The following is a 26,545-nucleotide window of genomic DNA, read 5'->3' on the forward strand; positions in this document are numbered from 1 at the left end:
CTGCTGCGTCGTTGGCCAGGTCTGCCTGTTTGACAGCTCACCAGCGACTCACCAGAGACTTTGTAGCGATCCCGGCCAGGTTGGGATCGCTGGTGGGATCGCTAGAAAGTCTCAGTGTGTAAAGGGGCCTTTAGTGAAATGTCAGTTGCATGCGCTGTTATCGGCAGGCTTGGGTGACAGTCTAATGTGTATGAGAGCTTCCCGACTGTCCTCCAATAGGGGAGACAAGTAACTGGTATGTCTGATTTCAGACTGTTGATCCTTTTGTTTTCAGCAAGGTAAGCTGCCACCAGATATCTGGCAGCAGCTCTCTCATAGACAACCCAGGAGCCTTCCTGTATGCGGAGGAGTCTGGAGCCATAGCTGCCGGTCAAACAATAGGACAAACCATCGCATGGCTGACAGCTATCTATTGTGTATGGAGCACCTTAGAACTCCAGAGAATAATGTCACAGACCTTTTAGTGCCCTTGGTCTTTGATGAACATCTCTTCTACAATATTCACACAATCTTTATTAACTATCACTCTCTGGGTTCGATGAACTCTATTGTTTGAGCTTCGGTATCCAAGAGGGTAAAAAATGCACTTGTAAACCGTATGTAAAGTATTTTGTCATTAAGCTAGATTTCATCTGTAACTGATCTGAACTGATTGAACTATAGTGTCTAGTATTCTGATAGTTTATAGTAAACGCTGATAGAAATGGTAGAAGACAAGTGTCTTGTTATTGACTTCTGATATTGAATGAACTAAGGGTACCTTCACACTTAGCGATGCAGCAGCGATCCGACCAGCGATCTGACCTGGTCAGGATCGCTGCTGCATCGCTACATGGTCGCTGGTGAGCTGTCAAACAGGCAGATCTCACCAGCGACCAGTGAACAGCCCCCAGCCAGCAGCGACGTGCAAGCGACGCTGCGCTTGCACGGAGCCGCCGTCTGGAAGCTGCGGAGACTGGTAACATCGGGTATGGTTACCCGATGTGTACATTAGTTACCAGCGCCCACCGCTTAGCTGTGTGTGCAGGGAGCCGCGCACACTGAGCGCTGGCTCCTTGCTCTCCTAGCTACAGTACACATCGGGTTAATTAACCCGATGTGTACAGCAGCTACATGTGCAGAGAGCCGGAGCCGGCAGCACAGGCAGCGTGAGAGCTGCAGAGGCTGGTAACTAAGGTAAATATCGGGTAACCACCTTGGTTACCCGATGTTTATCTTGGTTACAAGCTTACCTCAGCTGCCAGACGCCGGCTCCTGCTCCCTGCTCGCTTCATTTGTCGCTCTCTCGCTGTCACACACAGCGATCTGTGTGTCACAGTGGGAGAGCGCCTTTGAAGAAAACGAACCAGGGCTGTGTGTAACGAGCAGCGATCTCGCAGCAGGGGCCAGATCGCTGCTCATTGTCACACACAGCGAGATCGCTAATGAGGTCACTGCTGCGTCACAAAAAGCGTGACTCAGCAGCGATCTCGGCAGTGAGCTCGCTGTGTGTGAAGCACCCCTTAGGCACATTTTCCAGGTCATAAGGAAGCTCTGCCGGCTGTATCTCATTTTCTGAGTATATTGTTAAGTGTATTAGGCATTCCTACGAACCTGGCGTATACCTTTCCGCCTGCATTTTTTACGCCTACTTATCATTTTTCCTTACCTAGTTCTTATAGTGAGCATTTGATAATTTTAATATAAGGGAAGGCCCAAATATGGTTGTAATTTGCAAATTCCATCTTCTTATTGTTTGTTGGGTGGCACATCATTATACCATTTTGGTGTATCATAGTCATCATAAAATTACCTAAGTAATTGTATAAAATTACTACCGAATTAGAAAGAAATGTTGATATGAGTATCTAGGTGTTTATCTGGAATGCGTTGTGCCAGCCCTATGCCATGCCAAAATCCAACCTAATAGAACCTGTTTGTGTATTAGGTAGTATAATGACTTGTGTGGTTGACTTCCTAATCTATATATATAATTGCCTTATTCTGTCTGTCTGTCTGTCTGTCTGTCTGTCTATCTGTCTGTCTGTCTGTCTGTCTGTCTGTCATGCTCCGAAATTGTGTCCTTACGGTGACACAAAGCTGATTGGCCGCTGGGCTCGCCATGGCCCCGCCCCCCCACACGGATTGGCCTCTCGCCCCGGCTCTCTGCAGGCCCCGCCCCCTCACGCAATGCACGCTCGCTGTGGCCCAACTGACACGGGGCTCCGATTCCCAGGTAAGTACACACACACACATCACATCACACTCACTCTCACACACACCTCACACATCACAACATCCTGGGATATCGCTTGCTTCTACACCGGCTCCGTCAGGATCCCGGCAGCGCCACACATAACCTTGCGATGCTGGGATCTTAACGGAGGCCGTGAAAGCTGGTAACCATTATACACATCGGGTAACTAAGGTCCCTTAGTTACCCGATGTGTATCATAGTTACCAGTGTACACCGGCTCACACTCACTCTCATACACACATCACACACACATCACATCGCATCCACACATCAAGGTCCTGCAGCTGCAGAACATACATAACATAACAGCACACACACACACACAAATCAGATCACACTCACTCACATACACACATCACATCGCATCCACATACTCACAACATCCTGGGATATCGCTTGCTTCTCGGCGGCGATACTGTGCTGTGAGCTTCCAGGACCTGACGGAGGATCACATGGCCAGAAGCATGTGATATCCCCGGATGTTGTGAGTATCAGCGCGTATGTGCAATATCGTCAGTGTCTGTGTGTGTGAGTGTATGCGATCGGGTGTGTGTGAGTGTATGCGATCGGGTGTGTGTGTGAGTGGATGCGATCGGGTGTGTGTGAGTGTATGCGATCGGGTGTGTGTGAGTGTATGCGATCGGGTGTGTGTGTGAGTGTATGCGATCGGGTGTGTGTGAGTGTATGCGATCGGGTGTGTGTGTGAGTGTATGCGATCGGGTGTGTGTGTGAGTGTATGCGATCGGGTGTGTGTGTGAGTGGATGCGATCGGTTGTGTGTGTGAGTGGATGCGATCGGTTGTGTGTGTGAGTGGATGCGATCGGTTGTGTGGGTGAGTGGATGCGATCGGTTGTGTGGGTGAGTGGATGCGATCGGGTGTGGGTGAGTGTCGGCAGAGGAGCACGGCGTGCTGGAGGAGGCTGGGAGCAGAGAGGCTGATCTTGGGGAAGGCTGGGAGGGGGGGGCTGATGCTGAGGGAGGCTGGAAGGAGAGAGGCTGAGCAAACGTGCTCCATCCGCCATACTGCGCACTCCCCATCGTGCTGCATCCCCCATGCTGCGCACTCCCAAACGTGGTCCATCCGCCATGCTGCGCACTCCCAAACGTGGTCCATCCGCCATGCTGCGCACTCCCAAACGTGGTCCATCCGCCATGCTGCGCACTCCCAAACGTGCTCCATCCGCCATGCTGCGCACTCCCAAACGTGCTCCATCCGCCATACTGCGCACTCCCCATCGTGCACCATCCGGCATGCTGCGCACTCCTAAGCGGATGGAGCATGATAGGGGGTGCGCAGCATGGCGGATGGAGCACGTTTGGGAGTGCGCAGCATGGCGGATGGAGCACGTTTGGGAGTGCGCAGCATGACGGATGGAGCACGTTTGGGAGTGCGCAGCATGACGGATGGAGCATGTTTGGGAGTGCGCAGCATGCCGGATGGTGCACGATGGGGAGTGCGCAGTATGGCGGATGGAGCACGTTTGGGAGTGCGCAGTATGGCGGATGGAGCACGTTTCGGAGTGCGCAGCATGGCGGATGGAGCACGTTTGGGAGTGCGCAGCATGGCGGATGGACCACGTTTGGGAGCGCGCAGCATGGCGGATGGAGCACGTTTGGGAGTGCGCAGCATGGCGGATGGAGCACGTTTGGAAGTGCGCAGCATGGCGGATGGAGCACGTTTGGGAGTGCGCAGCATGGCGGATGGAGCACGTTTGGGAGTGCGCAGCATGCCGGATGGTGCACGATGGGGAGTGCGCAGTATGGCGGATGGAGCACGTTTGGGAGTGCGCAGCATGGCGGATGGAGCACGTTTGGGAGTGCGCAGCATGGCGGATGGACCACGTTTGGGAGTGCGCAGCATGGCGGATGGAGCACGTTTGGGAGTGCGCAGCATGGCGGATGGAGCACGTTTGGGAGTGCGCAGCATGGCGGGTGGAGCACGTTTGGGAGTGCGCAGCATGGCGGATGGAGCATGATAGGGGGTGCGCAGCATGGCGGATGGAGCACGTTTGGGAGTGCGCAGCATGGCGGATGGAGCACGTTTGGGAGTGTGCAGCATGGCGGATGGAGCACGTTTGGGAGTGCGCAGCATGGGGGATGCAGCACGATGGGGAGTGCGCAGTATGGCGGATGGAGCACGTTTGGGAGTGCGCAGCATGGCGGATGGAGCACGTTTGGGAGTGCGCAGCATGGCGGGTGGAGCACGTTTGGGAGTGCGCAGCATGGCGGATGGAGCATGATAGGGGGTGCGCAGCATGGCGGATGGAGCACGTTTGGGAGTGCGCAGCATGGCGGATGGAGCACGTTTGGGAGTGTGCAGCATGGCGGATAGAGCACGATGGGGAGTGCGCAGTATGGCGGATGGAGCACGTTTGGGAGTGCGCAGCATGGGGGATGCAGCACGATGGGGAGTGCGCAGTATGGCGGATGGAGCACGTTTGGGAGTGCGCAGCATGGCGGATGGACCACGTTTGGGAGTGCGCAGCATGGCGGATGGACCACGTTTGGGAGTGCGCAGCATGGCGGATGGAGCACGTTTGGGAGTGCGCAGCATGGCGGATGGAGCACGTTTGGGAGTGCGCAGCATGGCGGGTGGAGCACGTTTGGGAGTGCGCAGCATGGCGGATGGAGCATGATAGGGGGTGCGCAGCATGGCGGATGGAGCACGTTTGGGAGTGCGCAGCATGGCGGATGGAGCACGTTTGGGAGTGTGCAGCATGGCGGATGGAGCACGTTTGGGAGTGCGCAGCATGGGGGATGCAGCACGATGGGGAGTGCGCAGTATGGCGGATGGAGCACGTTTGGGAGTGCGCAGCATGGCGGATGGAGCACGTTTGGGAGTGCGCAGCATGGCGGGTGGAGCACGTTTGGGAGTGCGCAGCATGGCGGATGGAGCATGATAGGGGGTGCGCAGCATGGCGGATGGAGCACGTTTGGGAGTGCGCAGCATGGCGGATGGAGCACGTTTGGGAGTGTGCAGCATGGCGGATAGAGCACGATGGGGAGTGCGCAGTATGGCGGATGGAGCACGTTTGGGAGTGCGCAGCATGGGGGATGCAGCACGATGGGGAGTGCGCAGTATGGCGGATGGAGCACGTTTGGGAGTGCGCAGCATGGCGGATGGACCACGTTTGGGAGTGCGCAGCATGGCGGATGGAGCACGTTTGGGAGTGCGCAGCATGGGGGATGCAGCACGATGGGGGGTGCGCAGCATGGGGGATGGAGCACGATGGGAGGTGCACACCTCCCCCCAACACACACACACACGCGCACTGCACAACACACACACACTAGGAATCACAAACAACGCCCTACACAGACACCCACACACACAGACAACGCTGCACACACAAATATACGCACATACTGCACAACACACACATTGCTCAAAACATACCTCCCCCCAAAACACACCACACCCACACAAACCGCACAACACACACACACACACAACGCTACAGACACACAGCGCTCCACAAACAACGCAACACACGCAACACACATACAACACCGCTCTCACCCCCCGCGACACTCAGAACATGTACAGCGCCCTACACAAACACTTGGTAACTACACACAACAACATCTATATATATAACAAAAATCATACATGAACTACACAATACGTAAATTCTAGAATACCCGATGCGTAGAATCGGGCCACCTTCTAGTAATAATAATAATGGCTTAACTCGCAGGATCTTTGTTTAAAAATATTTTTTGTATTGTTTATTGCCATTTTTTTTTCAGCAAAAAAGGTGCAGCTTGATGCTCGTAGGGAAATATTTAAATTCACTGCAAACAGCTTGACTTTTTTTGCCTGGCTTTTTTAACTTTTGGTGTGTTTTTTTTGAGTCCGTGGAATCTTTCAGAACACAGCATGCTTTAAGTGTGGTCCATCTTCTAGGCTATGTCCATACATTGAGTTTTTTAAGCTTTTTTTTTTTTTTTTTTTCCTTTTTGCTGCTTTTTTTCATGCAAATTAACACTAGAAGTCCCAGAGAGGGGTCAGTTAACATTTCTACCTTTGGAACCCAGAGACAGGTCGAATAACCTGAAGGATTTTAGCTAACATCCTATAATCACCGTCTTTTGTTCTGTAATAAAGGCCATTACTGTCGCACCACAGGAGGTTGTTGTTTTCCATTGAGTTTAGCCATTTAGTTTCTAGTTAGTTCTATTCAGTTTTGGACTAAGGCTATGTGCGCACGTGTGCGTAATTCATGCAGTTACGCTGCGCTTTGTAGCGCAGCGTAACTGCATGCGTCCTGCGTCCCCTGCATAATCTATGGAGATTGTGCAGGGGCCGTGCGCACGTGGCGTTTTAGAGCGCAGCGCTTCGGCTACTGCCGAAGCGCTGCGTTCTAAGAAGTGACATGTCACTTCTTCCGTGCGCTTTGCCGGCAGCTCCTGCTCTGTCTATGGCAGGAGCTGCAGGCAGAGCGCATGGAATCGGCTTTTTTTTTTTTTCACTACGGACACTTCTGCAGCGATTTAAAGCGCACATGTGCTCTTCAGATCGCTGCAGAAATTTCAGCAGTGACTGTACGCAACGTGCGCACATAGCCTAAAGCGGGCTTTACACGCTACGACATCGCTAATGCGGAGTCGTTGGGGTCACGGAATTCGTGACGCACATCCGGCCGCATTAGCGATGCCGTTGCGTGTGACATCGATTAGCGATTTTGCATCGTTGCAAAACAGTGCAAAATCGCTAATCGGTGACACAGGGGTCCATTCCCAATTATCGTTACTTCAGCAGTAACGAGGTTGTTCGTCGTTCCTGCGGCATCACACATCGCTGCGTGTGACGCCGCAGGAGCGAGGAAGCTCTCCCTACCTGCCTCCCGGCCGCTATGCGGAAGGAAGGAGGTGGGCGGGATGTTACGTCCCGCTCATCTCCGCCCCTCCGCTGCGATTGGGCGGCGGTTCAGTGACGTTTCAGTGACGTCGCTGTGACGCTGCACGGACCGCCCCCTTAGAAAGGAGGCGGTTCGCCGGTCACAGCGACGTCGCCGGACAGGTAAGTATGTGTGACGGCTCTGGGCGATGTTGTGCGGCACGGGCAGCGATATGCCCGTGTCGCGCAACAGATGGGGGCGGGTACGCACACTAGCGATATCGGGACCGATATCGCAGTGTGTAAAGTATCCTTAAGGGTCATTTGACCCTCTTTCGGGACTTCAGCTCGAAATTTCTGGGACTTCTAGTGTTAAAAGCTGTTTTTGCTGCTAATAGTATGAGAGTTCAGAACTCTCATGCACATGTCTGTCCCCCCCACTGATTTAATTAGAAAATTGCAGCATTGAGCATTGCAAAGAGCATTGAGTATGTGCAAAAGCGCAGAAAAAACTGTGCTATAAGTTTCCGAAGAGTTTTTTTGTGAAAAAAACCCCACAGGTACAGCCGGATGTAAAACCCATTCATTTTAGTGATTTTTCCAAAATATAAATCATAATGTCTTGGTATACTTACATGAGTATGGATGTTGGTATTTTGTAATGTAATGTAATTTATATTTCATTTTTTTTTAAATCATTATAGTTCTCCCCACTCCAAACATACTGTAATTAAATTAGGGATTATTAAATCAGTGATATGTGTTAAACGATTCCTAACAATTCGATACCATACTAGTGTATTAAGTAAACAATGCCCTACCAATGTGTCAAGTAACAATGCCCAACCAATTTTATTTCCCCCTGCTGTTTCCACATTTTCTCTTGTGTATTTTTTTCTCATGACCTCATACAACCTTAGTTAATGGTTGTGCTTCACACATGGATCCAGCTTTTTTGTTATTTTTTCAGACATATAAAACTTTTTCCTCTAATTAATTTGATTAATTGCCCTTTTTTCCTAAATGTTTTGTGGTTTCACCTGCATCTGGCCTTCCTTGGTGTTGTTTATGCATTCAAGATGGAAGCAAAGGCCAACTTTGGGATTCTGAAAAATGCAGCAAAAAAATCATCAGCAAGAGAAGCAGCAAAAAATTCAGCCAAACCTGTCTTTGGAAGCTACGTCTTTATTGTCAGGGAAGCAGATTTTGACTGCAGAAAAGTACAGCAAAAAAGCAATGGCAGGAACATACAGATTTAGGCATTTTCCTATAGGCTTTACTAAAGCAATAAAAAAGTGCACCCAAAAATTGTTTGTAAGGAATATATGAACTTCAAGATACTTTTTCCAGATCTTAAAAAAATATGAATAAAGCCCATAAAACAATGTGAAAACGACCTTAGGCTTGAATTGACTATATAATGAACACGTTCTTCTGACCGAAGCCGGGATTGAAACAAGGCCAAAGGGCCTATTATTTTTTTTTTTTTTTTTAAAAAAAGGTTAGTTACTACATTTATGAGAATTGCCTCCCAGTAATATTGTTCTGGTTGCCTGTAGCCACTGCAGAAGTAAGGCTAAGTTCACACATCCTGTGTTTTCAATCCGTCAGGTCCGTCAGCAACGGATCAGTCATTTTCAAGATGTCAACTGATGCAACTGATGTGTTTTTCACAGGATTCCTTTCACAGGAATCCTGTGAAAAAACGGATCAGTTGCGTCCGTTACATCCGCTGTGCGTCCGTTTTTTGACGGATCAGTCATGATCCGTCTGTGTTTGGGACAGCCCAGTGGGCGTGCCAAGCATGCTGGGCATGCTCAGTAGAGCATGACGGAATCCTGCGCTGGATTCCGTTGTAAGACGGATTACGACGGAATCCAGCACCATAGACATGCATTACAAGCTTGACGGATGGCGACGGATTCCTGCGCGGCGCGTTAATTTTGACGGCCCGAAAAACGTTACATTCTGCGTTGCTCCCCGCTCGGCGGTCAGTCAAAAACGACGGACCGCGACGCAGCGGATGCAACGCAGGGTCATCAGTCGCAATCCGTCGCTAATAGAAGTCTATGGGGAAATACAGGATTCCTGCAAAATATTTTGCAGGATACCGTAATTCCCCAAGGCGACGGATTGTGACTGATGCAAAACACAGGATGTGTGAACTTAGCCTAACTGGGGTCTCATTTATGAGAATTGCCTCCAAGTAAGATCGTTCTGGTTGCCTATAGCAACCAGAGTGCAGCTTTCAGCATTGAAGCTCCTGAGGTAAAGTGAAACCTGAGCTCTGATTGGTTGCTCGCTCTGGACAACTAGACTCTTATCAAATTTAACCAAATAATCTTTAATAATAAAATGCTGAATGTGTCCTTCTGCCCAAAGCCAGGATGGCCGCCACTTGTGCAGTGCTAAGGTCTCGTTGTAGTTGAATTCTTCAATAAAATAGCGCCGGAGTCAGCGTGTGTGCATACTGTGTACTCTGGCAACATTTTATTGAAGACACTGTCTGTGTGAATATCACCAGTCACCAGTTTGTTTCAGATAATATTTGCAGAGACAGTATCTTCAAGAAAATGGCGCCGAGATTGCGGTATGCACATGTGCTGACTTCAGCGCTATTTTATTGAATGATTCAACGACAACATGAACATAGCACTGCACACACGCTGGCCATACAGCTAATGATGGCGACCGCAACGCAAAATTTACATAAAGAGGAGGAAAACAGCCAGGGGAGGAACAGATAAAGAATGGGCACGCACTATGTTTGTTCACAATGTAGTTGAATTCTTCAATAAATTTTTCGGAGTCAGCGTGTGCGCATACTATGAACTACGGCGCCATTTTACTGAAGACATTGTCTCTGCTAATATCACCAGTCACCATTTTTTTTCAGATGATATTCGCAGAGAATAAAATGGCGCTGGAGATCGCGGTATGCACACGCTTTGACTTGAATGATTCAACTACAATGCGAACATAGCGCTGTGCACGTGCCGGCCATAGCGATAATGATGGCGGCCGATGCAGGTAATTTGGACAAAGGGGAGGAAAGCATCCAGGGAAGGAATCGATAAAGAAGGCCAGACCCACTAAGTTCTGCGCCAACAAAGCAACTTAAAGAAAGACCACAGGGTTTATACCAAAAATGTGGTTTACAGAGAAGTTCTTACACAATAAATAGATTTCATTTTCAGCTAATGCTTCAATAAAATTAAAAATGTGCCAGTAAAAATGCTCAACCCCCGGGCGTAGTACGGGTACAATAGCTAGTAAAAGATATAATCCGCCATTAAAAAGCGATTCCTTTTTGGCCCGTTTGTTAATTGCATGTTCACCTGTAGCAATAATTAGGAACAAACGCTTTTATACCATTCGGTTCTTGTAAAACAGTCTAGATTTTTTTTATCTTAGTTTGCTCATATAAGCAAGACAATAATGGTGATCAAGCGATTGCTAGAAAGCTTGATGATTATTGGCTTGAGTAAACATGTTGGCAATGATCGAGCAAAATGCTCGTGTATTGGGTGGATTATCCGGGAATAGAATGGTCATTCTCAGCAGCACTTTGTCCATTTTAATCAGTAGATCTGATGCCGATAACATTTGTGTGCACTGAATGGTCCTATTACCTATCGTTCTTTGAGACTAGACTATGGTTGGCTGTTCTAAACACGTATATAGTCATTCGTTGGATGTTTAATGGCCGCCGTTGGCAGGTGTCAATAAACCCTTCTTGACTTCACTAACATGGTGTATATATATATATATATATATATATATATATATATATATATATATATATATATATATATATAAAATTGACAATTAATAATTATTTATTTATTTTAGGCTCAATTTCAGAAGGCTACAAATGTTGTGTACCAGTCTCACCATGTGAGCAGAAACAAAAGAGGTCAAGTTGTTGGCACCAGAGGAGGTTTCCGCGGCTGCACTGTTTGGTTAACAGGTACAATAATTTGATCAGTTTTTTATGTAAGTCTTAGTCCTAGCAGCACTTAAAGGGAACCTGTCAGCAGAAATTTCGCCCAAAACCTAAAAGATTCCCCCTCTGTAGCTCCTGGGCTGCATTCTAGAAAGGTCCCTGGTATTATTGTGCCCCATGTGAGACCAAAATAAAGACTTTATAAAGTGGTACCTTTTTGTATTCAGATACTGTAAATGTGACACGGGGGCGGGCTTTCTGGCGTCCGTTATTCTGCCCCCTGGTCCTGTATGCCGCCCCCATCGCTCCTTTCCATAGCTGATGCACCGCCCATTGCTCCAGCCATCCCCGCGCATGCCCAGTGCCAGTCTCACGGGACTGAGCAGTGTGACCGCTGGTGACGTGTGCGCAGACAAGTGATTATGGGCGGGGCTGTGATTGTTATCAGCAAGTACCCACCCATAATCTTGTGAGCGCGCAAACCTCACCAGCGGTCACACTGTGCTCAGTGTAGATGCTAGACTGTATGGGCTGCTTCCAGGGATAACGTCCCTTTTGTCACGTGATAGTATTTTGAACACGCCCCTATCACGTGACAAAAGGGACGTCATCCCTGGAAGCAGCCCATACAGTCTAGCATCTACACTGAGCACAGTGTGACCGCTGGTGAGGTTTGCGCGCTCACAAGATTATGGGCGGGTACTTGCTGATAACAATCACAGCCCCGCCCATAATCACTTGTCTGCGCACACGTCACCAGCGGTCACACTGCTCAGTCCCTCAGTACAAAAAGGTACCACTTTATAAAGTCTTTATTTTGGTCTCACATGGGGCACAATAATACCAGGGACCTTTCTAGAATGCAGCCCAGGAGCTGCAGAGGGGGAATCTTTTAGGTTTTGGGCGAAATTTCTGCTGACAGGTTCCCTTTAAGGGGGGCCTGTCATGTAAAAAAAAATTGCTACTAACCCACAGATATACAACAGAAAGGGGGGGGAGACCGCACTGCTTGAGAATGGCATGCAAACAATTAAAAGTGTAAACTCACCAATTCCAGCTGTACTATAATGCAAAATTAGCAAACAATTGATCAATTTTTTGAGCCACCCCTGCCACTTCATGGCAAATCTCAATAGGGGGTCCTACTCTATATTTAATAGTTACATTGTGCCATGCGGCCTTCTAAATTCATTATATGCAGAACCATATTGAAGCAACACATTTACCTGTATATCAGAAACCACTTCCATGTTTGCAAGGAAAGGCAACTGCGAATAAAGGCAGCCCAGGTCCCAGCAATGTGCAGCGAACATACACGCCGAGACAATGTCAGAACTGGCCCTCATAGTGCCAGACCAGGGTCCATAAATAAAGGCGGGCTCTCCCTCTTTTATTGTTACTTATTGGTTCGGTGGCTGACCCCTACTATGCCGTGCACGCCTGGTTTGGTTTGCACATTCCTTCTGTTTCTATCAAAACTAATATTGGTGGCTGTTCACACTCAGTCACCTCACCATTTTACACAGGCATTGTTAATTAAGCACCATTTACTTGGGTCTGCCCCGCCTTCATTCATGGTTGATGGTCTGCACTGTGAGGGCCAGTTCTGACATTGTCCTGGTGTGTGGCGTTCGCTGCACATGCTGGGACCTGGGCTGCCTTTATTCACAGCTGTCTCTCCTTCCAACATGGTAGCGGTTCTGAAATGTTACCGATAAATGTGTGGCTATAATATGGGTCTGCTTTTAATAAATTTATAAGGCCGCATGGCACAATGGAAATATAAAAAATATACAGTAGGACCCCCCATTGAGATTTGCCATGACGTGGCAGGTGTGGCTCAAAAAATTGATCAATTGTTTGCTGAAATTCTCATTTTGCATTATAGTACATTATAGATAGCTTCAAGAGGAACCTCAAGACCCACCTCTTCCAACAAGCCTACAACCTACAATAGCCCTCAGTCCAGTAGACCACTGCGCAACCAGCTCTGTCCTCACCTATTGTACCATCACCCATCCCCTGTTGACTGTGAGCCCTCGCGGGCAGGATCCTCTCTCCTCCTGTACCAGTCTGTTTTGTACTGTTAATGATTGTTGTACGTATACCCTCTTTCACTTGTAAAGTGCCATGGAATAAATGGCGCTATAATAATAAATAATAATAATAATAGTACAGTCGGAATGAATTTGTGAATTTACACTTTTTATTGGTTGCATACCATTCTCAAGCAGTGCGAGCTCTCCCTCTTTTATTGTAACCTACAGATATGGATGTGATCTTCAGGGTAATAGCGTTCTGAAGCTGCCAATGTTCACACTGAGAGATCCGCTGCCGGGAGGAATTGAACTTTATTCCTTCCGGCAGCATTGGGCATTCAGTCAGTCTCCACTTAGTGCCTAATGATTGACGCTGTAATCATGCCTCCTACACTGACTGACATCCAGCCCTAATGCTGAGGCGGCTGTCAGTCATTGCTGTGGGTGTGGCTACAGCTATCATACTGAGCGGTGAAGATCATTTCCTCCCGGCAGCGAGGCTCTCAATGCTGGCGCTGGGCAGCTTCAGAATGGTATTAACCTGTGTTCTTTCGGGGAACTGCTGTCAAAAATCTTTGGCGGAGGCTTATTTTGCTGAGAGCAAATGGAACAGCTGTCCAAAATTGACATGCTGATTCTTTGTCTTTCCCACCAATTATCTGTTGGGGGAGAATCTGAAGTTCCTAATATTCACTACGCTGCTGGCAGAGATTGCCCATGTCGGTGGGTTTAGCTGATGTTAGTAAATAGGTGATTATATTCTTCCAGGTTATATATGTGATCTATATAATCCTTAAAATTTTGTTCAATCTCAGGTTTGTCTGGAGCTGGAAAGACAACTCTAGGATTTGCTCTAGAAGAATACTTAGTGTCCCATGCTATTCCCTGCTACTCTCTTGATGGTGACAACATCCGTCATGGGCTGAACAAAAACCTTGGTTTCTCCTCGGAGGATCGGGAAGAAAACATTCGCCGAATTGCAGAAGTAGCAAAACTCTTTGCTGATGCCGGTCTGGTGTGCATTACTAGCTTCATTTCTCCTTATACCAAGGTAACTGACATGATTTACTCCTGGCTCAGCTGCAGCTGAGCCTTTTTTTAGTTTTACATCTCTGATAGAGGTCACGTTCCTGTCTCGTTCTGGAGGTCAGGCCACTATATTAGGACACTGCTTCTCTGGAACTACGCCAGTGATATTGCCGCCTCTGCTGCGTTCTGCTTGGGAGTGACATCTTGTCTGCCCTGCCCCCTCCTGACCTCCGTGTTCACCTGACCTGTTGTTGACCTCAGTTCCCGTTTTGTTAGTGTTTCTCCTGCTGTCTCCCTGTTCATTCCTCGTCTGCTTACCTTGATTCTGTTCCCGTCCTCTTCCCATTCTCCCCCACTTCTGAGTTCTGACTTCCCGGCTACCGACTTATTGCTTCTGTGCCGCCCCCGTGGAAGCAGCCGAGCTGCTCGGATCCGGGTTCGCTGTGGCTCGAGGGTCTCCGGACCCGGTGGTCGTACGGCCATTCAAATGTAAGGGGGGGAATAGTATTTACAGGGGAGTTGGTATATAGTTCGTGACGCCACCCGTGGTGTACGGTAATATGGGAAGTACCGCTGCTGCCGATGGGATTACCCGGGGTTATGAAGTGGGGCAGCCTGGTGTTGTAACTCTCCACGGGTAGGGGGATGCCTGGGACTCGATGAGGGGTGCCGTGGGGTGCAGGGGTCACTCTCGTACTCGCTCAGTTCGTAAGCAGACACTGACCACCGGGTAAACCAAGTCTCTGAGTACCACTGCCGCTGAGGGGAGCTTGCCTGGGTCCTGTCCCCAATGGTGCTGCCTGGAGATCCGTGACCTGCCTCCTGGCACTTAGTTTGACTTTAACTTGGTGGCCCGGTAGCTTGGAACTAGCCGGGCACCGCTCCCTACTATGGCTAAGTATGGGAGCTTGCTCTCAGGCCTCACGCTTTGGATTTTCTGGACCGTTTTGGATTGGAAAGTCCTATTCCCCTTCTTGCGCTAATGCCCCGATTCTGAAGCGGGTGGGAACAGATCATAAAGGCTCCGTTCTTCTCAGGAAAATTATCGGGTTGCCTGAAGCTACTCCCTAACCTAGGGTCCGTGTACCTCGTCGTGCCTTCGGTCTTGGACCGATGATAGTGCTAAGCTGCCGGCTGTCCTCCTCGACAGGTCCAGGCTCCTTGCCATGATCCCCTGCGACTCCTCTAGGCCCAGACCACTGTCTGCAACTTAGACAGTTCCTCCAGGAGCCCCGCTCCCGACCTCCTCTCACTTTCACTCTAACCACTTTCTCCGACTGACTACACTCCTCACCTCCCCTCCCTGACCCCCCCAGGTGGGCGACTATTCCACTCAAGCCGTCCACTGGTGTGTCTGGTGTGTGTGGTGCAGGGTGTATCTAGGATTTTATTTGCTGTTGGAGGCAACACCATTTAGTTAGGGACCCAGAACCAAAGGGAGATGGAATACTGCATGGAAGGGCAGCTTGTGCAGTACCCTGTGACGACCTGATAGTCCAGGGGCGTCACACTTCCACCTGACTACGTTTTGACTTCGCCCCTGTGTATTTACAAGAATGTGATGCGGCATTCTGACGATTCTACTGCCATCTGGTGAGCTTGACTAGTATTACCTCTGCTAAGCATTTTGAGAATAGTACATTTAGGCTATGTGCGCACGTTGCGTACAAGCCCTGCAGAAATTTCTGCAGCGATCTGAAGAGCACATGTGCGCTTTAGATCGCTGCAGAAATGTCCGTAGTGAGCGCCGATTCCATGCGCTCTGCCTGCAGCTCCTGCCATAGACAGAGCAGGAGCTGCCGGCAAAGCGCAGGAAAGAAGTGACATGTCACTTCTTTTTGCGCAGCGCTTCGGCAGTAGCCGAAGCGCTGCGCTCTTAGACGCCACGTGCGCACGGCCCCTGCACAATCTCCATAGACTGTGCAGGGGCCGCAGGACGCATGCAGTTACGCTGCGCTACAAAGCGCAGCGTAACTGCATGTTTTTACGCAACGTGCGCACATAGCCTTATAGTCACACATTTCTGGTTGATATTCTTGATTACTGAATATAAAATGATATACAGTTTACTTACCAACCATAACAGTTCTATACGCACTAATTTAATTTATCTATGCACATTAAATGTTCATGTATGCAGTGCATACGCACATATCTAATTTATAAGCTATAATTAATATCAACATTCCTCTCATACACTTGAATATCTTGAAACAATATCATTATTTTTTTTTACATACATACATTTCCATAAATTTACATTCAATACGTTTCCTTATACATACTTTTCAGTTTATACATGTATACACATTCATAAATATACACACTCATATACAAATCTTCCTCACAAACGTTCATTATTATTCATTTTTTACATATATAACCATTATCCTTCATACACACTCATCATTTTTTCATCATTATTTGTATTATCACTATTATTATTTTTCACATTATCTCCTCACATTATTATAATGTTTTCTTATTTCCAATATCACTTTTTGTATCATTATTTTTTTGTACAGATATATTTTTTAGATATTTTTTGTATATATTTTCAATCTCTTTCATTTTCATTATTACTGTTTGGATTCAGTGAGCTTATATCCTATATTTCCTTGAATTTTTCCAGATTTTTTCTCTTGGTGTTTTTCTTTTGGATTTGAACTTCCCTGGATTTTTTATTTGCAAACTTCTCCCTGTTTTAATTGATGCTTATTCGTTGTGCCCTCCCCCCTCCTTCCACCTTATACGGAACACACCCTCTCTTCATTAGTCTATAGACTTTTGGACTATAAAGACCATCACTTTTTGAGCATATACTTACTTATGATTACGCACTCTTTTGTTCTTAATATGTAAAGTCCGAAACGCGTCAAGTTTCATGCCCATTTTCTGTATGTCATGGATTCTTATCATGGGCGTACCCAGGATCAAAACTTGGGGGGGGGAAGCCATGGTCGTTCAGGTTGTAAAATTTTAGAACGGAAAAGGTGAATGAAACGAAAATTTTAAGAGAATTAGATGTAATTATAGCTCGATTAATGTCTCCGCGCCCCTCTCCACACACACACACACAAACACACAGACACATGCAGACACACACAGACACACACTATAATGCACCCCCATTACCCACACACACACACACACACACACAATACAGTGCACGCTCCATTACCCCTCTCCCCCCACACACACAATACAATACATCCGCCCATCACCCACTACATATACACACACACACACACAAATACCATGCACCCCCCCATTGCCATCTCCCCACGCACACAGTACAATGCACCCCCCCATAACCCTCCCCCAAACACACACACACACACACACACAATACAATGCACCCCCCCATCACTCCCCCACACACAAAATTCATTGCACCCCACCCATCACCCCCTACACACACACACACACACACATACACACAATGCAACCCCCATCACCCCCTACACACACACACACACACAATACAATGCACCCCCATCACCCCCTACACACACACACACACACAATGCACCCCCCATCACCTCCTACACACATTCACAATGCACCCCCCCATCACCACCTACACACACACACACACACACAATTCACCCCCCCATCACCCCCTACACACACACACAATGCACCCCCCCATCACCCCCTACACACACACTACAATGTACACCCCATTACCCCTCCCCCCCCCCACACACACACACACACACACACACACACAATACAGTGCACCCTCCATTACCCCTCCCCCCACACACAATACAATGCACCCTCCATTACCCCCCTCCCATGACATAATACATTGCACCCCCCATCACCCCCTGCAGACACAAATTACACTACCCCATCACTACACACTCCTGCCTCCCCCCTCCCTCGGAATACAGTGCTCCTCCTCTGCCTGGCACAAAGCTGTGTCTCCTTCACAAATGTTCCCTGTTATGTGTCCTCAGCCCCTCCCCACACATCTCCATTAATTACACCTGTCTCTTCGGCTACTCCATGGAGCGCTTACCGCTTCCTGATCCTGATGTCTCCTGTGTCCCGGCGCCCGCAGCACTGCGATGACGTCAGCAATGTGCTGATCTCATCACGTTGCTGCACATCAGGGGCGGGGCCCCGACCCGGCGCGCTGTTCAAATGTATTTACGACTGAAAGACGCAAATACATTTGAATAGGAAGAAGGAGGAAGCTGCAGTCACCGGCGCGCTCCTCTGCACTGTGTGCATGCCGGGCACACAGCACACAGCAGGGCCGGCACAGCGCGCTGCCTCCTGCTGCAGCTAGTGTGCCTGGCATGCACACAGTGCTGAGCAGCGCGCAGGTGGCTGCAGATACAGCGGCCCACTACAGGCACTGGCCCACTACACCGTGCCCCTGCTTCTAGGGGGGGGCAGCTGCCCCCCCTGCCCTTCGCTGGGTACGCCCATGATTCTTATCCCTACTATTTTTTAAATATGTTGAATTAAAGATTTTTTATTTTACTAATTGGATACTGGTGCTGGGCCCATTTTTCCCCTTCTGCTGTTCTGCTAAGGTCGGGGCCACACGGGGGACTACTGCGATCCTCGCATGACACTCGGCTCACACTGGCAGAACAGCGGGAGCCGAGTGTCACTGCGACTGAGGTCCAATCATGCAATCAGACCACAGCTGCGGGGGGCGGGTCAGCGCTGAGGAGGGCCGAGCCGGCGTTGAGGAGGGGCGGGCCGGCGCTGAGGAGGAGAGGGAGGGATTTATCTCCCTCTCTTCTCCGTAGCCGGCTATTGCCATTCTCGTCCTGCACTCACAGTACACCGGTGTGCTGTGAGTGTAGTGCGATTTTTCTCTCGCCCCATAGACTTGAATGGGTGCGAGAGAAACAAGGTCCGCATTGCACCCGCAGCATGCTGCGACTATTTTCTCGGTCCGATTAGGGCTGAGAAAATAATCGCTCATGGGTGCTGGAACATAGGCTAATATTGGTCCGAGTGGAATATGATGTTTTATCGCATTCCACTCGCTCCGATTTTCATGCCGTGTGGCTTAGGCCTAAGGAATACTCTGCTCATACGTTTTCTCCACTCTACCGTCCTCTAGTGGTTTACCTGCTAACTAACTACCTTCTCAGGTAGTTTCAAAAATCTTCTCTGTACCACATTACTGCGCTGTACTGCTATAGGACATCTTAGAGTACAGCGTGACAGTAACATCCTCTGTAAGGCTGCTTTCACACTACGTCTTTTTAACATGCGTCCTGAACGTTTTTTTGCTGCAAAAGCGGATCCTGCTTTTACAGCAAAAAATGCATGCAAACGCATGTGTTACTTTGCAGGATCCTGTCACTGGATGTTTAGGGGCGGGCATTGGAGTCATGTGATCGGGAGTGATGGGAACTAAACGTGCCAGACTGGGAGCCGGCATCTGACAGCTGCGAGGCTCGTAACCAAGGTAAACATCGGGTATACTTGCTTGGATACCCGATATTTACTTTGGTTACAAGCGTCTGCAGCTGCTAGGAGCCGGGCTCCCTGCACATGTTACCAACGTAAACATCGGGTAACTAATATAAGTGGTTACCCGATATTTACCATGGATACGAGTGTCCGCAGCTCTCAGGTGGGAGAGACAGAGAGAGAGAGAGGAGAGACAGAGGTAGGAGAGAGATAGACTGATCACGGGGCTGGCTTCTGGGCATGCTCAGTAGAGCAAGCAGGATCCTGCCTATCAGCACGCCAGCGTTCACATGCGTTTGTGTGCTGTTTAGTCAGGATCCAGCAATTTGCAGAAGTTGGACGCAGCTCAAAAACGCTACAAGTAGCGTTTTTGAAAGATGTTAAAAAACTGCAAGTCGCTGGATCCTCACTATATCGCACGCAAACGCAGGTGAACGGATGTTAACGCGAGTCCATTGCAAATGCATTGAAATGAAAACGCATTTGCACTGGATCCGTTTCTGCGTTAAAAAAACGTTCAGGACGCATGTTAAAAAGACGTAGTGTGAAAGCAGCCTAATGGTGATTCTGTGACTAACCTAACCAAAGGCTTTAAAGAGAACCAACCATTAGGATTTTCATATATAAAGTAAAGCCAGTGCTATACTGGGGCTAGGATGGTGAATGTAAGCATAGCTTTTGTTCTGAGATTGGATGTATTATTTTAGAAATCTGTGCAAGTAAAGTTCCAGCAATGCCCTGCTATTTGATTGACAGGTACAACAGGAAGGGAATATGTGCCCCAGTCTGCTGCCTGGTCTTGGTAGATGCTAGACTATATGGGCTCTTTGCAGTTATGATGTGATTTCTGTCACGTGATAGCAGCGTGTTCGAAATGCAATCCATAGCATCTACCAAGGCCAGGCAGACAGGAGTGGGAATGGATCCACCGACCCACATATTCCCTACCTGTTGCACCTGTCAATCAAATAGCAGAGCATTGCTGGAACTTGCACATATTTCTGAAATAAAACATCCAGTCTCTGAACAGAAGCCATGCTTACATTCATCATCCTAGCACCAGTATAGCACTGGCTTTACTTTATATATGAAAATCCTTATGGTTGGTTCTCTTTAGGTCACACACAATATATGTATATATCATGTTAGAGCTGGCCATTGGCTAGTTTAACCTTTTACTGTCCCCATTTTACTTACAGAGTACTTGTACCTTTCCTGACATGTCTATTTTAGTAAATACTTTTATGGTAACGTTCTGGAGCCTAGATCTCTTAAATATGTGAATAAAGTACCAATATTACTTTTCACCTTGTTGGGTGTCTTCCATCCCAGTCAGCATTGATTGAACAGTATCACAGTGAAGAATGGTTATGTCCATTCATATATTTTCAGGAGAAACAACAGAGGGTACACACCATGCAGAAAAGATCTTTTGACATTTTTATTTTATGGAGTAGGAAAGTATACACATTAGGGTGACCGCAAAAAATCGATGTCGGAATTTTGTCCGTCTGGACCCCACAAAACGATTCCCCTTTCCAGATATTGAGATAGCCAAAATTTGAGCTCGATCAAACGACGTTAACCCGTGCCGCTCGTCGCTCAAAGTTTGAAAAAATCCAAATTTTTGGCCAAAAAGCTGACATATGGAACCGTAACTCCAGAACGGTAAATAATAAAAACACGCTTAATATCTCAAAAGAAAGCTAATGTTGTTCTTCAAAATTTATATTTTATACATAATTGTTGTTATTTTAAGTCAAACTGAGTTACAACAGCTTTTAGCCTCAAGAACGTGACCTGGTACCACTATGAGCATACTTCGTATATTTTGTTATTAAGTGATAATTTTGGTTTTTTTTTGTATATTTTTGAGTTTAAAGTAGAAGTATAACAAAAAAACAAGTAATACTGATAAGTCTAATGACATTTTTTATTTTAAAATATAAAAATGAGGTATACAATACAAACAAAACAGACAGAAAAGATACAGACGTAGTACCTACATGAGTTGATAATTTTACATAGTTATCTAATCTATTCTAGAGCTTTTGTTAAAGTAGTTTTTGAAACGTCAGAATACAATGCTCGGCATTTGCTTACAACTTGCAGGGCATATTGCTTTTGTTCTTCATCTTTTGTCAGAAGGTCGTTAAAGTCGGTTATTAATTTAACACCACGCTCAACCATATCATTTACTACTTTTAATGTTTTGACAATTTTCACTCCTTCTTGGAAGTCATTATTTTGAGGCCAGGTGTTTGGATTTTGTCTTAGGAAATCTGTTTTTATATTAAATCGGTCAAAGAATGTAAATGTTTCTTTGGTAAGTAAATTTACCAATCCTCCATCAACTACCTCTTTTAATTTTTCTTTCCTAACTTTTGGATTTACAACCCTAGCGTGCTCTGATGGTTCATCTGTGCCACTGAGCAATTTATTAGCCATTAACAACTTTTCAGCGTCTGTAATGGTGGGATCAAAAAACAATAATCCCACCAACTCTGCATTCAAATACCACAAATGGTTCGAAAATTTGGTCAGGGCTATTTCTGCAATGTCGTTGTCACATTCTTTATAGTCTAACAGGCTATGCAAAATACCTAAATCTTGCTTTGGCGCAAGATGAGCTTTTGGAGCATTGAACCAAGCTTTACAATAAATTTTAACTAGGAAAACAGAAATGGCACGCACAGAACTTTCTTCTTCTTTAGACATCTTAAATTGACGATGAAAAATGAACATTTTTAAGCAGTAAATAGCCTTTGCCATCCACCTAGCGTGATGATGGCTCCTGGAGTTCTAAAACCCACAACATTGCCATCTAGTGATCCAACAAATACGAGAACCAACTGCAACAGCTCCTTGTAGTCATCTCTGGGGTGGCTCTCAGTTAATTTGGTCTCGAATTCAGCAGTAACATTTGCAATTACTTCTGGAGTTGGCTGCTTTTGTATTAGATTGTCACTGATACCTGTGTCGTATTTTCCTTTGTCTATCTTGGGCCACGCAGTGAGGAATCTTTTAAAAATGTCTGGTTGAGGTCCAGTGGTTGATCCCATTTTTGTGTCGAATAGAAATTACATGCACCCTGTGTGTAACATATACATTTTGAAGAACAACATTAGCTTTCTTTTGAGATATTAAGCGTGTTTTTATTATTTACCGTTCTGGAGTTATGGCTCCATATGTCAGGTTTTTGGCCAAAAATTTTGATTTTTTCAAACTTTGAGCAACGAGCGGCACGAGTTAACGTCGTTTGATCGAGCTCAAATTTTGGCTATCTCAATAACTGGAAAGGAGAATCGTTTTGTGGGGTCCAGATGAACAAGATTCCGACATTCCCCCCTCCCCCCCATGAGATCCGGTCACCCTAATACACATACAGTAGACATTTTAACACGAGGAGTTGTGTGCACTGTAGAATTCGCCCATTGTTCGGTTTCTGAGCATAGTACAGTTAGTGATGACTTTTTGCTGTTTCAATAGGATCGTGAAGAAGCTCGTAAGATACATGAAAAGTCTGGATTGCCATTTTTCGAGATCTTTGTGGATGCTCCATTAGCTATCTGTGAAAGCCGAGATGTGAAGGGCTTGTACAAGAAGGCCAGAGCTGGAGAAATCAAAGGTATACTTGAGGAACATTGACAAGTCCAGGTTTAAATGACTCCATGTACACAGTATACTGTATATATTCTTACCCTGAATTGTTTACTGCTCATTACATAGATGCATGGTCTTATCATTTATTTGCAGGATTTACTGGAATTGACTCTGGATATGAGAAACCAGATGCCCCAGAACTGGTGCTGAAGACAAATCTACACACTGTGAATGAATGCATCCAGCAGATTGTGGAGCTTCTTCAGGATGGGGTGAGGGAACTACAATTTTGGCAAATGTGTGAAAAATTGCGCCAAAGCTTTAGGTGTACATAAATCACTCTTAGGCGGGCTTTGCACACTACGACATCGCAGGTGCAATGTCGGTGGGGTCAAATCGAAAGTGACGCACATCCGGCGTCGCTGTCGACATCGTAGTGTGTAAAGCCTTTTACATACGATTAACGAGCGCAAAAGCGTCGTTATCATATCATCGGTGAAGGGTCCGACATTTCCATAATGCCGCTGCTACGACGGTACGATGTTGTTCCTCGTTCCTGCGGCAGCACACATCGCTGTGTATGAAGCCGCTGGAGCGAGGAACTTCTCCTACCTGCGTCGCCGCGGCTATGCGGAAGGAAGGAGGTGGGCGGGATGTTTACGTCTCGCTCATCTCTGCCCCTCCGCTTCTATTGGCTGCCTGCCGTGTGACGTCGCTATGACGCCGCACGACCCGCCCCCTTAGTAAGGAGGCGGGTCGCCGGCCAGAGCGATGTTGCATGACAGGTGAGTGCATGTGAAGCTGGCGTAGCAATAAAGTTTGCTACGGCAGCAATCACTAGATATCGTACCTGCGACGGGAGCGTGGACTATCGCTGCAGCGTCGGCAACACATTGTTACCGATATCGCAACGTGCAAAGCCCGCCTAAATTGGACTGAAGTAAATTTACACCAATTTTTGCAACTTTAAAAAAAAAATGTGAATGATGAATCTGGCAAAAACCATTTTGAATCTCCGCCAATAGGACAAAAAAACCCCCACAGACTAACATAAAAATAAGTGACGTTAAAAAATGTGCAAATGGACAGCTGTTTATTGCCCTAATCTGCTGTGGTCTGGTCTGCTGACCGGCCGTGCCATTGTTCGGACAGCAGGACTTAATATTTATTTTCTCACTTATATAGCGCCATCATATTCTACAGCGCTTTACAGCCAACATCATCAGTGTCCTGGCTCACAATCTAAAATCCCTATCAGAGGAAATCCACACAAACAAAGGGAGAACATATAAACTTCTTGCAGATGTTGCCCTTGGTGGGATTTGAACTCAGGACCCCAGTGCTGCAAAGAAACAGCGCTAACCACTGAGCCACTGTGGTGCCAATATATACATGACTAAAAAGATAATAATTTATATCAGAGAGGTGCACTGCACATGATCGGAAAAAAATTGTATTATGCACAATGGGCCACTCAGAACCCAGGACTCGTACACCCGTCTTCTGAGGAGCACCGACGCTGCAGGAATCAAACATGTGCACTATAGGAGGTGTCACACACAGCGACAACGACAACGACGTCGCTGCTACGTCACCATTTTCTGTGACGTTGCAGCGACGTCCCGTCGCTGTCGCTGTGTGTGACATCCAGCAACGACCTGGCCCCTGCTGTGAGGTCGTTGCTCGTTGCTGAATGTCCTGCTTCATTTTTTCGTCGTCGCTCTCCCGCTGTGACACACACATCGCTGTGTGTGACAGCGAGAGAGCGACGAAATGAAGCGAGCAGAGAGCAGGAGCCAGCATCTGGCAGCTGCGGTAAGCTGTAACCAAGGTAAACATCGGGTAACCAAGGGAAGACCTTTCCCTGGTTACCCGATATTTACCTTCGTTACCAGCCTCTGCTCTTGCTGCCAGTGCCGGCTCCTGCTCTGTGCACATGTGGCTGCAGTACACATCGGGTAATTAACCCGATGTATACTGTAGCAAGGAGAGCAAGGAGCCAGCGCTAAGCAGTGCGCGCGGCTCCCTGCTCTCTGCACTGTGACATGTAGCTGCAGCACACATCAGGTTAATTAACCCGATGTGTACTGTACCTAGGAGAGCAAGGAGCCAGCGCTAAGCGCGGCTCCCTGCTCTCTGCACGTGCAGCACAGCGACGTTATGATCGCTGCTTCTGCTGTGTTTGACAGCTAAGCAGCGATCATAACAGCGACTTACAAGGTCGCTGTTACGTCACCAAAAATGGTGACGTAACAGCGACGTCGTTGTCGCTGTCGCTTAGTGTGAACCCAGCTTAAAGGTACCGTCACACTAAGCAACTTACCAGCGATCCCAACAACGATAGGGATCGCTGGTAAGTTGCTAGGAGGTTGCTGGTGAGATGTCACACTGCGACGCTCCAGCGATCCCACCAGCAACCTGACCTGGCAGGGATTGCTGGAGCGTCGCTACACAAGTTGCTGGTGAGCTCACCAGCAACCAGTGACCAGCCCCCAGCGCTGCGTGGAAGATGCTGCGCTTGGTAACTAAGGTAAATATCGGGTAACCAACCCGATATTTACCTTGGTTACCACCGCACGGAGCTACACGTGCAGAGAGTAAGGAGCAGCGCACACTGAGCGCTGGCTCCCTGCTCTCCTAGTTACAGCACACATCGGGTTAATTAACCCGATGTATGCTGCAGCTAAATGTGCACAGAGCAGGGAGCAGCGCACACTGCTTAGCGCTGGCTCCTTGCTCTCCTAGTTACAGCACACATCGGGTTAATTAACCCGATGTATGCTGCAGCTAAATGTGCACAGAGCAGGGAGCAGCGCACAATGCTTAGCGCTGGCTCCTTGCTCTCCTAGTTACAGCACACATCGGGTTAATTAACCCGATGTGTGCTGCAGCTACATGTGCACAGAGCAGGAGCCAGCACTGACAGTGAGAGCGGCGGAGGCTGGTAACAAAGGTAAATATCGGGTAACCAAGGACAGGGCTTCTTGGTTACCCGATGTTTACATTGGTTACCAGCCTCCGCAGAAGCCGGCTCCTGCTGCCTGCACATTCAGTTGTTGCTGTCTCGCTGTCACACACCGCGATCTGTGCTTCACAGCGGGACAGCAACAACTAAAAAATGGCCCAGGACATTCAGCAACAACCAACGACCTCACAGCAGGGGCCAGGTTGTTGCTGGATGTCACACACAGCGACATCGCTAGGAACGTCACAAAAGTTGTTCATTAGCAGCGATGTTGCTAGCGATGTTGGGGCCTTAAGGCTAGTTCAAATCATCTTATCTTGCCCAGAGAGGGGTTGATAACATGGAAAGAGGGCCAACTAGTCTGGAGAAACAATGCCCCTTCGGCTAGTCAAGGCCATAATTAGCATAGGAACAGTACACTTTATAAATGCTGTTGATT

General features: G+C 47.7%; 1 protein-coding gene across 1 annotated transcript in view; it reads left to right on the forward strand.

Annotated features, from left to right (window-relative positions):
* Nucleotides 1-26,545, forward strand: part of PAPSS2 (3'-phosphoadenosine 5'-phosphosulfate synthase 2) — a 116,891-nt gene that overhangs the window by 68,108 nt on the left and 22,238 nt on the right. The window contains exons 3-6 of the mRNA XM_075348732.1: nucleotides 10,929-11,046; nucleotides 13,877-14,112; nucleotides 23,028-23,166; nucleotides 23,295-23,413. Of these exons, the coding sequence (XP_075204847.1) occupies nucleotides 10,929-11,046; nucleotides 13,877-14,112; nucleotides 23,028-23,166; nucleotides 23,295-23,413 (612 nt within the window). The remainder of the gene's footprint in view (nucleotides 1-10,928; nucleotides 11,047-13,876; nucleotides 14,113-23,027; nucleotides 23,167-23,294; nucleotides 23,414-26,545) is intronic.

The sequence above is a fragment of the Anomaloglossus baeobatrachus genome, chromosome 5 (genome assembly GCF_048569485.1).
Source record: "Anomaloglossus baeobatrachus isolate aAnoBae1 chromosome 5, aAnoBae1.hap1, whole genome shotgun sequence".
Classification (NCBI taxonomy): domain Eukaryota; kingdom Metazoa; phylum Chordata; class Amphibia; order Anura; family Aromobatidae; genus Anomaloglossus; species Anomaloglossus baeobatrachus.